At 43.1% G+C, this 12,151-nt stretch overlaps 1 protein-coding gene across 7 annotated transcripts in view; it reads right to left on the bottom strand.

Moving 5' to 3' along the window:
* Nucleotides 1-11,700, bottom strand: part of STKLD1 (serine/threonine kinase like domain containing 1) — a 32,804-nt gene extending 21,104 nt beyond the window's left edge. For 6 of the 7 annotated variants that reach the window (XR_012897165.1, XM_075905269.1, XM_075905268.1 and 3 more), the window contains exons 1-10: nucleotides 11,606-11,700; nucleotides 11,082-11,180; nucleotides 10,434-10,478; nucleotides 9,238-9,312; nucleotides 8,507-8,611; nucleotides 7,134-7,204; nucleotides 5,518-5,633; nucleotides 4,791-4,909; nucleotides 4,525-4,685; nucleotides 3,135-3,265 (exon numbers count right to left, since the gene is read on the bottom strand). Coding sequence is in view for 6 of the 7 variants with exons in the window: in XM_075905269.1 (XP_075761384.1) it covers nucleotides 3,135-3,265; nucleotides 4,525-4,685; nucleotides 4,791-4,909; nucleotides 5,518-5,633; nucleotides 7,134-7,204; nucleotides 8,507-8,611; nucleotides 9,238-9,312; nucleotides 10,434-10,478; nucleotides 11,082-11,180; nucleotides 11,606-11,620 (937 nt within the window). In the remaining variant the exon portion in view is untranslated. Of the gene's footprint in view, nucleotides 1-3,134; nucleotides 3,266-4,524; nucleotides 4,686-4,790; nucleotides 4,910-5,517; nucleotides 5,634-7,133; nucleotides 7,205-8,506; nucleotides 8,612-9,237; nucleotides 9,313-9,839; nucleotides 9,924-10,433; nucleotides 10,479-11,081; nucleotides 11,181-11,605 lie in introns of those variants that run through there. The other variant, XM_025185010.2, reaches the window with a different exon arrangement.
* Nucleotides 11,701-12,151: the final 451 nt, after the last annotated feature.

Here is a 12,151-nt window from a genome sequence, read left to right as displayed (position 1 = left end):
TGATGCTGTAAAGCTCAGGGAGAGGAGGGGACTAAGGCCCAACAGGTTAATGAAGCTTTAGAAACTAGACATTTATTTTTGACTATGGCAACCCATCTACAACTATCAGGAATAGTCTAGACAATACATGTCGTTTGGATATTTTAAGAAGAAAACAGACTCAGAATCGTAAATAGAACGGGAAGAGACCTTGAGAGATCATCAAGTCCAGTCCCCTGCCCTCATGGCAGGACCAAGCACCATCTAGATCAGGGCTACTCAACTTTGGAAGCCCTGGGGGCCACAATGATACTCACAGCACATGCCAAGGGCTGTAACTTAAGTGTGGTTGCATATACATGTAAATATATATGCAGATATATGCAAATAGCTTCTTTCACACTGATGGGCATGAATACAAAGCACTTCCCACAATGCCCCAGCGCTCCTGCCACCTCCTCCCCGGGAGCTAGAAATGCCACCACCCTGTACCCGTCTGTTCCAGCCAGACTGTCCGCTTGCGTCTTTCAGTGCTCACTCCACCTGGGAAATGCCTCGCTGTTGTGGAACATGTTCCCAATGGAGGCCATGTTCAAAGGATCCCACCTGCAGACCGCATGTTGAGCCCCATGTAAACCCAAACTGCACTGTGAGCTGCAAACAAACAGGCCATGTGTTGAGAAGTCCTGATTTAGATCATCCCTGACAGATGTTTATCTAACCTGCTCTTAATAGCTCCAATTATGGAGATAAGGTCATGCAAGATTGTATCAAATGCTTTACTAACAACTAAATATACCACATCTACTGCTTCCCCCTTATCCACAAGGCTTGTTATCCTAGCAAAAAAAGCTATCAGATTGGCTTCAAATGATTTGTTCTTTATAAATCCATGCTGACTTATCACCTTATTATCTTCCAGATGTTTGCTGATGGATTCCTTAATTAGTTGCTCCGTTATCTTTCCTGGCATAGAGGTTAAGCTGACTGGTCTGTAGTTTCCTGGGTGTTCTTATTTCCCTTTTTATAGATGGTCACTATATTTGCCCTTTTCCAGTCTTCTAGAAACTTTCCCATCTTCTATGACTTTTCAGATATAATAGCTAATGGCTCAGATATCTCTTCAATCAGCTCGTTGAGTATTCTAGGATGCATTTCACCAGGCCCTGATGACTTGAAGACATCTAGCTTGTCTAAGTAATTTTTAATTTGGTTTTTTTTCCCTATTTTAACTTCTGAACCTATCCCATTTTCACTACATTAGGCATCCAGCGAACCTTCTCGGTGAAAACTGAAACAAAGAAGTCATTAAGCACCTCTGCCATTTCCACGTTTTCTGTTATTGTTACTCCCTCTTCATTGAGCAATGGGCTTACCCTGTTATTGTTCTTCCTCTTGCTTCTAATATATTTGTAGAATGTTTTCTTGTTACTCTTTGTCTCTAGCTAAATTGAGATCATTTTGTGCCTTCACTTTTCTAATTTTGCTCCTACATATGTGTTATTTGTTTATACTCATCCTTTGAACTTTGTCATAGTTTCCACTTTTTATACAACTCATTTATGATTTTTAGAACATTCAAAATCTCCTAATTAAGCCAAGGTGGTCTCTTACCATACTTCCTATCTTTGCTATGCAGTGGAATAATGTGCTCTTGCACCTTTAATAGTGTCCCTTTGAAAAACTGCCAACTGTCTTCTATTGTTTTTTCCTTTTAGTCTTGTTTCCCAGTGGACCTTACCTACCAGTTCTGAGTTTACTAAAATCTGCCTTCTTGAAATCCATTGTCTTTATTTCTTCTGTTCTCCTTTCTACCATTCTTTAGAGAATCATGAATTATATGATTTCATGACCACTTTCACCAAGCTGTCTTCCACTTTCAAATTCTCAACCAGTTCCTCCCTATTTGTTAAAATCAAATCTAGAACAGCTTCTCCCATAATAGCTTTCTCCACCTTCTGAAATAAAAAATTGTCTCCAGTGTATTCCAAGAACTTGCTGGATAATCTGTGCCCTGCTGTGTTATTTTCCAAGCAGATGTCTGCATAGTTGAAGTCCCCATTACCACCAATTCCTGTGCTTTGGTTGATTTTGTTAGCTGTTTAAAAAAAGCCTCATCCACCTCTTCTTCATGGTTAGGTGGTCTATAGTAGACCCCTAGCATGACATCACCCATGTTTTTTGCCCCTTTTAACCTAACTCAGGGATTCTCAACAAGTCTGTCTCCTCTGTCCAACTATTTACATCTTTAATATACAAGACAACACCTCCTCCCTTTTCCCCTGCCTATCCTTCCTGAACAAGCTGTACCCTTCTATGCAAATATTCCAATCATGTGTATTATCCCACCAAGTCTCTGTAGTACCTACTATGTCATAGTTGTGACTATTTGCTAGCATTTCATATATAAGATGCATCTTGCTAGATACCTTTAGGAGCTGCCACAAGCCTTACAATGTTGCTGTCTCATTAATTTCCTTATAAGTTAATAGGTTATGTATTATTTATATTTAAAAAACAATATGACATTGTATTATTGGCTAAAAAGAAAAAGCTGCTACTTTAAATAATTTAGTTTACTTGTATAGCTTTACATTTTTTTGATTAACATTCTAATTGAATATTGTAATAGGGTTAACTGTAGTAAACTATCAGAGGGGTAGCTTGTTAGTCTGGATCTACTCACTCGACAAGGAGTCCTATGAAACCTTATAGACTAACAGATGTATTGGAGCATAAGCTTTCGTGGACAAAGACCCACTTCGTCAGATGCATCTGATGAAGTGGGTCTCTGGCCACGAAAGCTTATGCTCCAATACATCTGTTAGTCTATAAGGTGCCACAAGACTACTTGTCGCTTTTGTAGTAAACTAGAATGCAATCAGACTTCAGTCTAACAAAATATTTTTTTAATAACATTCTCTTACCATCTTCAGACAGCACTGTAGGTAAAAGTTACTAGTCTTACCAAGTTATAAGACTGGTGACATAGAGCTTCTTGTCCAAAACAATGCTGCATTTCATTTCACATACAATGGGTACCCATCCATTCATTCATTTCTTTAGTACAGTGTACTGCTGTGGTATAATATATCCTGGGCATTTCAATGTAATTAATGTAAGTATCTTCAAAGTCAACTGATTTTCCTGATTACCTAAAACACTTCCAATTCCTCCTTCAAGGAGCACATCTAAAATTGCTGAAGGCACAGTTTTTTCCTGTTTTGATAAAGAGGAACCAGCAATACCCAAACATTCCATAACGTATGGAATACCAAGCAGATCCCTAGAGAAGAAGAGAGAAGAAAGTCAATGACATTTTCCTATTGATTTTGGTATGTTTTGTTGGAAATTGAAATGTTATTTAGTGGGTAAAATAGGGTTCTGGTTGTCAGGACTCCTAAATTCTGATCTTGACTCTTTCATTGATTTTGTGACTGTGGGCAAGTCAGTTAACCATTGTGCCTTATTTTGCCTACCTGGAAAGTTGATATAACACTAACCAATTTCATGATGAAACAGAATACAGGACTATGCAGCACTTTAAAGACTAACAAGATGGTTTATTAGGTGATGAGCTTTCGTGGGCCAGACCCACTTCCTCAGATCAAATTGTGGAAGAAAATTGGCATGACCATATATACCAAACGGATACAATCAAAAAAAGTGAACACATATGAAATTGACAAATCAGATTTGTTCTGAACACACATTAAATTGACAAATCATGTGTGTTCACTTTTTCTTATTTGTCAATTTCATATGTGTTCAATTTTTTTTTGATTGTATCCCTTTGGTATATATGGTCATGCCAATTTTCTTCCACAATTTGATCTGAGGAAGTGGGTCTGGCCCACGAAAGCTCATCACCTAATAAACCATCTTGTTAGTCTTTAAAGTGTTGCATACTCCTGTCTTTTGTTTCAGCAAGACCAGACTAACACAGCTACATCTCTATTACCAATCTCATGATATGCTCTGAAGTGTAATTAATTGTTTGCAAATAACTTTGAGATTCTCATATAAAAATAAAACCTTAGTCCAGAGGTTCTCAATCAATTTAACATTGTGGGACACATCCAAATACTATCTGTATGGCTCTGAGAATGTCACATGGGTCACAGCTGCATGCTGATTGGGCTGCAAGCAGCCCACAGATTGAACTGCCTTAGGTAATACAGACATTTTCTGATAACCCAAATTGTATACAGACTATAGCCCAGCCGCCAAAAGATTGTCCGTAATTTCATTTTATAATACAATTCTCCAACAATACTGACCAACTGACTATCCTCTCGGATCAGAGAATCTCTGGTCACGTACACTCATTTCAAAGTGTACATGGGGAAACTGAGGTAATGATAGGTGAAGTGACTTTCTTATGGCAAGGTGGTACAGTCAATCAGTTGCAAAGGCAGGGATATAACCTAGAAGCCTTAGCTCTCAGTCCTCTAATCTAAACACTGAAGAACATTCCCTCTTACAGCAGAGGGGAGGAAAAAAGCAAAAGACAGAATAGAGCAGGGAAAAACATCCAGAACTCACTTTGCTGAGGGTCTCACAGTGGGCTGAATCTGTAGCATCATTAGTAAAATTGGAGACAAAGGCAGGGTATCTTTATTACCTTTCTGCATTAAGGTCAGAACTTTCTCAAGACTATTGGTGTCCTTTCTAATATCCCGCAGTAAAGAAATTATGTCTTTCTCCTATAAAGAGCAGAACATTGGTAGACCTTGTATGCATTCACTTTGTGGACCTATTGGGGGTTATATGACACACTAAAGTCACAGTGAAATGGTCGTGGTACATACTTTCAGAAAGAAGCAGGTCACCATATCAAGTAGAATACATCCTAAAGACCAGATGTCAGACTTCTCACTAAATGAAAAGCAGAGTGCTTCAGGGGACATCCAGGATTTAGAGTCAGGATCTGTTGAAATAAATGTCAGATCAGTAATGGTTTTGACACTGCAGTGTTTTTCCTTGCTTGCATGGGTGTAACTAGTAGATAGTAGTTTTGCATCCAAGTACAATTCAGTCAGAAAGATTCTACAGTGAGTTGAATTTTTACTGGTGATATGCTATAGAAGAACCGCACTTCAATTAATGACAATTATCCAAGATCTAAATTTTTTTTTTTTTTACACATTATTGCAAAGAGTCTTACAAATCCAGTTTAGCTTAGAACCATCTCATGACTCCCAAAATATTAAAAGATATTTTTTCTCAACTGTGATAGTAGTTTGCATGATGTGGGCATCTGTCCACTTGTAACTAGACAGACAACCTCTAAACTCATTTTAAATGTACCACAAAACTGCCATCAGATGGTAAACAATTATTTTTATGACGGCTGAGCAAGATACAAATCAATTATATAAGCGTGAAATTTTTCATATCATAAGCAATTAATTTCATTTGTGATCTTTTACAATGATCAAGAGTTTCCTTCTTTGTTTTGTAATAGAATCAAATTGTTAAAAACACTCAAATCTAAAACACACACAATCTACTAAAATATTAACGTTAAACAGCTACCTTCTTCCACTCTTATCTTCCATTTCATTTCATCAGTCATAAGTGTGTCTACACTGAAATCGCAAAGCATGAAGGATACTTCACCAGTTAAAAGGATGTTAGTTGGCTTGAGGTTTCTGCAACACACAGAAGTGTTTTTTATCAACATGTTTAATCAGAGCATCATAATGCATAGCTACAGACATTTTATCTCAGGGCAGGTCTACACTTGCTCCCTATCTTGAGATAAAGATGCAAATGTAATGTAACGAAGTTGCTAATGAAGCACAGGATTTAAATATCCCACGCTTAATTAGCATAATGGCGTCCAGCCGCCATTTTGAAATCACGTTACTGTGAAATAAAACGCCTCGTGTAGCAGAGTTATTTCAAGAGAAAACCCTCCTCTCAAAATAACTGTTACTCCTCATAAAATGAGGTTTAGCAGTTATTTTGAGAGAAGGGTTTTCTCTTGAAATAACGCTGCTAAACGGGGCGTTTATTTCGGAATAATGCGATTTCAAAATGGCAGCCAGACGCCATTATGCTAATTAAGCGTGGGATATTTAAATCCCGCGCTTCATTAGCAATTTCGTTATATTACATTTGCATCCCTATCTCGAGATAGGGAGCAAGTGTAGACATGCCCTCAGAGACCTTTTACACTTGAGAAAATGGGCTGATTTTAAGCTAGAAATTATAATGAAAATAAAATACATTTATTTTCTTTTACTATGAATACAGCAAAAAAAGCCTTTTAAAAATGGCAACGGAAGCCTCAATTTTATCCAAACATGGAGCAAGATATTGGTCTTTTTTCTCCTACAGGATCATGAACATTTTACAAACATTCAGAATTTATACCCATTTTGTGGATTGATAAATCTGGGGAGAACATATAAGTTCAATGACTTCCCTAAAGTCACACAACAATCAGAGGCAGGAATAGAATCCAGGAGTATAACTTCCACTCCCCTGCTTTAATCAGTAAATTCACACACAGTCTATCATCTACGAAGTCAAACATCATGGAGAGAAAAAAAGGTGGGAGAAGACGAGCACTGATTAACACTTACACAGTAAATCTACTAGTCATCTGTATCTGCTATAAACTCATTTTGACACCCCATCTGATCTCTGAAACGCCTCACTGGACATCGGTGCTGGAGCACCCACAGGGAAAAATTAGTGGGTGTAGCGCATTCACTGGTATCAAGCATCCCCTCTCTGCTCCCTCCTCCCAAATCTTGTGTGTCCCAGCAGCCCCACACTGACCAAAACCTCCCACTCCCTCCCAGCACTTCTGGAGCATTGCAAGCAGCTGATTTGTGCATTCAAACTCTGGGAGGGAGGGTGTAGGATGGGGCACACTCGGAGAAGAGGAGGGAAAGAGGTGAAGCAGGGGCAGGAGAAAGTGGGGTGGACATTTGGGGAAGGGGTAGAGTGGACATGGGGCCTGGAGCACAGGTGGAGAATCGTGCATCTCTTGTCAAGATGAGAAGCAAGACATTATATATGTTGGTGGCTTGGTGATGTAGGTACCAACTCTCAAGTGAATAGTTGTTCTGAAGTGATAGTTCAACTGCAAACAAACAGGGAAAGGTCTAGCCATCAAAGAGGGTGGTATTTCTATTTACCTGTGAAAAATATTTTGTTTGTGTATATAAAACAAAGCATCCACCATCTGCCCCAGGAACCTCTGAATCACCTATTAACAGGAATATACATGAAAATGAAGTACACGAAGACTAACTACATGGTGAAATAAGACATGTCTAATCACAAAAAGGCTGCTTAGCATGATACAGGTTCCAGTCCAGGTGGCAACACTACTCTCACTTTCTGCAGATCAATTATCCCACATCTCACCCCTATGAATTGGGTACTATTATCAATTCAATTTTTCAGAAGAATAAACTATGGCACATAAAACTTCTAATTCTCTTTCCAGCTCTGCCACTGAATCATTGTACAATCACAGTAATACTTATTAGCACTTATATAATTGTGTGCTCCTGAGTAACTCAATTTTTAACTCCTGGTCTTCTGCTGTCAGCGATAGATCAGGGGTGTAGAACCCACTGCCCATGTATGTAGCTGGCCCACAGTTTGCTTTGATCCAGACCACAAGGATCGGGGTACCCAACCCCTCCTCAGAGGTGCAAGATGGCACTGGTACTCCAGCCATGGAGGGGGGGCACCGTGGCTAGAACGCTAGCACCAGCTCCCTGCTGCAGGAGGAGAGGGTTAAGCCCCAAGCCTCATGGGCCCGATTCAGGCAAGCTAGGGCTAGATCCAGCCTGTGGGCTCTGCCTGGGAGGGGGAATCGGTTCTGCATTTTCACAGAAGCACTCTGTGCAGGCATCACCCCCCAACGCTCCCATTTGCTGAAATGTGCTCTCACACATTCCCTCCCATTCGGACCCCACCCTGTTCCTGCATACCCTTCCAATCCCCATGCCTCCACCCCAGCTCACTCCTGCAGCCCCCTTCCAGATCTTACAATTCCACTCCCATCCTGCTTCTGCACAGACCCACACTCCAAGCTCACTCTTGCACCTTACCTCCTGTCCAGACCCCACGTCCCCAGCTTGCTCCCTAGTAGCTCCCTCCTGTGCACCGAGCCCCTTATTTTTGGCCCCATCCCAGGGCCTTGCAAAATCTACAAGCCACTAACCCCTGGGCTCTGGGGTGGAGCTTGAGGTAAATGTCTTTTTTTCTGCTTCTCAATTGAGGGCCACATCAGTGAGGGGATTTTTTTTCTCCTCACTTGGGGACCAGGTCAGTGAGGGTGGGGGGAGGAGGTGTTGTTGGTTTTGGGTTTTTTACTTCTCACTTGTGTGTGGCTCCCAACTGATCTGTGGGTGGGCCAGTTGCCCCGACCCAAAAGAGATTCCCCACTTCTGTAATAAATACTATGCTTTGATGTCTCGTGGGAGGAACTGGGAAAGGACAAAAGTAGAGAAAAAAGTAAAAGGGAGTGAAATTCCTTTGAATTTCAATTTTTTACCCTATCTTCTACTTTCTCTCTTTTCTTCCTTTTTTCCCCGATCAGAGATGAAAGATCTCCTTGGTTTGAGTGCTGCATCACCAGACAAAGAAACAGAGATGAAATCTGCAACAGACATTAGGCTAACATTATTCAGTCACTTGCAGGTAATGACATATCCAGCAACAAAGATGCAAATCAGCAGGTGGGCCACCGGACCAGGCAAATACATTTGGTGCACACCATAGAGGTGTGTGATGGGATTATTTGTCTCCCACAAAAGAATCACTATTTACTTTTGTCTACTTTCACATAAAACATCTGCTTCTAACAGGAACAAGGGTCTGCCTTTGAAAATATATGAGCAGTTCCACTCAAACAAAAATTCTACCGAATTCAGTGGGATTTAGGACCAAGTAGAGTGCAGGATCGACTCTGGCCTTCTGACTTAAGGGTCAATTGTTACAGTGTTTTATTGAGACATGCAAAGAACAGCAACAGCTTAAAAATTGTGTATGTCGCATATGAAAGCAAAAGGAGAAGACACTGCATACAGATAAACAGGTACTAGGATGCAACACAGCCATGTTGTACTGCCTCACATCAGTGGTAGTATAACTTCACAGAGTTGACATCAGGTAGCTCAGTCACAGACCTGTAAACCGGAAGTGTCCCCTTACGTAGCTACAGAAACTTTGACAACCCAGTAATTACTGTAGGCTACAATCTAACCAACCGCTTTTCACACTCACCTTATTATCCCAGGTGATAAACATTTCTTTGTAAATGCAGATATTTGAATGCTGAAGTTCCAGCAGATCCATTGCCTATTGGAAAGAAAGGTAGCAAATGAAACTCAAAGCGTTTAGTTTGAGCTAAAACCCACGTCTTTCTCCAAGATTAAGAAAATATCTTGAAAACACAGAACACAAAGGACAGGTATCTGACTGGCATTCATGCTATGTCCTGTCAAACTAGCCTGGTTTTATTCTTTTTATTTTTAATTTCTATTTCACAATTGCAATCAAAGGATTGTTGAGAAAAATTAAATACAATATTTAAGTAAAGCTCTACTCTAAATACACCTCTGTACAACTATCATGGTGAGGTTCAACATTTGACATCTCACAAAGGATCAGTTCAAAACTAAAAGGATTGTTTCCTAACTGCCAGCCTTGCAAACTCATCCTAGAATTTGGAAGTCAAGCTGGGTTATTTTTGATACACCCTTCCTCTGCAGTTTCTTTGAGTCAACTGTGAATTGCAGGTGTAACTAAAATGCACAAAGTGTCCACTTTTCTAAATCTAGCCATAAGGTAAAGCCTCAGGCAAAGTTCCTGCAACTTGAACTTACTTAAAAATTAAGTTGTTGATGTATGAGCGGCAGCAGAATTCAGCTCACTCTCCCAAAGCTGTGTTCATGGCTCTAAAGAGCTAACTGGAGTAAAAAGGAGTAAAAACAAAGGGCCAAATTCCCAGCTAGCATACCGTCATTTACTTTCATAGTATTACCAGCAGATAATTTGGCTCAAACCTTGATCAGTAAAGTCAGCAGATCTACTTCTGAATAAACACAGGGGGCTGATATATTGAGTAGAACAGGCCATTTTCCAACCACAACGATATATTAATTGGCTTTAAATGTTCCCACTCATTTACACTGGGTTTGACAAAAGTTTTATCAAGCCCAGTGTAAATAATTACCACCTGAGAGGAGGGGGAAATTGAAAGCAACCACTGTGCATATCTCTCTTTCATTGATAAAGGGAGTGAGCATCTTTATGAGTTTTCTCTGTGCAAAACTTTTATACAGGGTAAGATGGCCCAGCAAGACAGGGTGGTGGGGAGCTCCAGGGAGCAGGAAGGTGGGCATCAGCTGCTTGATGTGATTCAACCAGTCACACTACTCCTTCTGAATAAGACCAGTAAAGAGAGGTTGTATTGCTACCTCCTTCAGGGCATCATTTGCTTGTTGTTCATCAATGCATTCAACCTGTACCAAATAAACACAAGACAAAGATAATATAACAAAAGACAAGGATAAGAATATAATACAAAGGTGGCCAAACTTTATGACACTCAGCATCACACAAGTAACCCCCACCAGGAGAATGAGATTTGTACCCTAATTTGTATATAAATTAGCATAACTTTTTAATTAAAAAAAACCCCAAATGGTCTGGTAACACTTTATAGACTAACAAAACATGCAGATGGTATCATGAGCTTTCGTGGGCACTGAAACCCTACTAGCCGCTGTTGGTGCTTGGATCTTCCTCGCAAAAACAGCAGAAATTCATTGCTGGTTGGATCCAGAAGCAATAAAAAGCTGCAGCTGATTGTCTTTGTCCTTCTCCTGCATTGTGAGAGTAGCACTAGGAGGGCCTCCTTACTCTCTTCCACCTCCAACCTTTACAGTCTGGTAATCTGTCTGAACACAACTGCAGTTCAAGACAGTGTCATCATTCAAAGTACAAGCCAACCCAGACCCACCGCCTGTGTTGGTTTACATGTTGTTCTGTTTCCCTAGGCCCACATGCCTGAGAGTGTTACACTTGAGAGCAGCATCTTGTTGTCATGGCAACCAAGTCCTCACCTGCTTCAGTGCATATTTCTTCCCAGGACCTTCTTTCTCGGTTTTTAACTCCACCACCAGCATTGTGCCCAGAGCGCCCGGCTCCAGCTGCTCCAGCACCTATGGGGGGGGGGGGGGGGGACGGGCTCAAAAACACCTCTGAGCCTGAGTCTGCCTCACTGTGCAGCCCCCAGCTCCTCCTCCCACAGGCAGCGGCACCCCCCAGCTCCCTTTGCCCTGGGGCACAACGGGCACCCCAGTGCTCCTCCCTCATGAGCAATGGGCGCCCCCAGACACCCTCTCCTGGGGGCTATAAGCGCCCCCAGCTGCCGGCCTCCCACGGTGCATTGGGCACCCTTTAAGTCCACCTGCCCCATGGACATCAGGCACCCCCAGCCCCTCTGCCCTGGGCTCCACGGGCACCCAACCCCCTCTCCTGTGGGCACCCCCAACCCCCCCCGGACCCTCTGTCCCCCGGGCAACGGGAGCCCGCTGCCCCCTAGCTCTGCGCCCCAGGCAGGGTCCGACCCCGCCGCGCTGCTCACAGCATAGCTCTCCATGGCGACGGGGCCGCCCCCGCTCCCAGCAACGGCCTCCGCCTGCGCGTGCCGAGCGGGGCCAGCTCCCGCCCCCTCCTCCCCGTTCCTCCTCCCTGCCCCGCCCACCTGTGCCCCCTCCTCCTGGCTCCTCCTCCCTGCCCCGCCCACCTGTGCCCCTCCTCCTGGCTCCTCCACCCTGCCCCGCCCTCCTGTGCCCCTCCTCCTGGCTCCTCCACCCTGCCCCGCCCTCCTGTGCCCCTCCTCCTGGCTCCCCCTCACTGCCCCGCCCACCTGTGCCCCTCCTCCCCGCTCCCCCTCACTGCCCCGCCCTCCTGTGCCCCTCCTCCCCGCTCCCCCTCACTGCCCCGCCCACCTGTGCCCCTCCTCCTGGCTCCTCCTCCCTGCCCCGCCCTCCTGTGCCCCCTCCTCCCCGCTCCTCCTCCCAGCCCCGCCCTCCTGTGCCCCATGCACCCTCTCCTCACCGCTCTGCCCCCCCCCGTGCTCCCACAACTCCTCTTCGCTGCCCTTCCCCCAGTATCCTGCACCCCCTCC

This window comes from Pelodiscus sinensis, chromosome 22 (genome assembly GCF_049634645.1).
Source record: "Pelodiscus sinensis isolate JC-2024 chromosome 22, ASM4963464v1, whole genome shotgun sequence".
NCBI lineage: Eukaryota > Metazoa > Chordata > Testudines > Trionychidae > Pelodiscus > Pelodiscus sinensis.
This window is presented reverse-complemented; position numbering and strand designations above follow the sequence as displayed.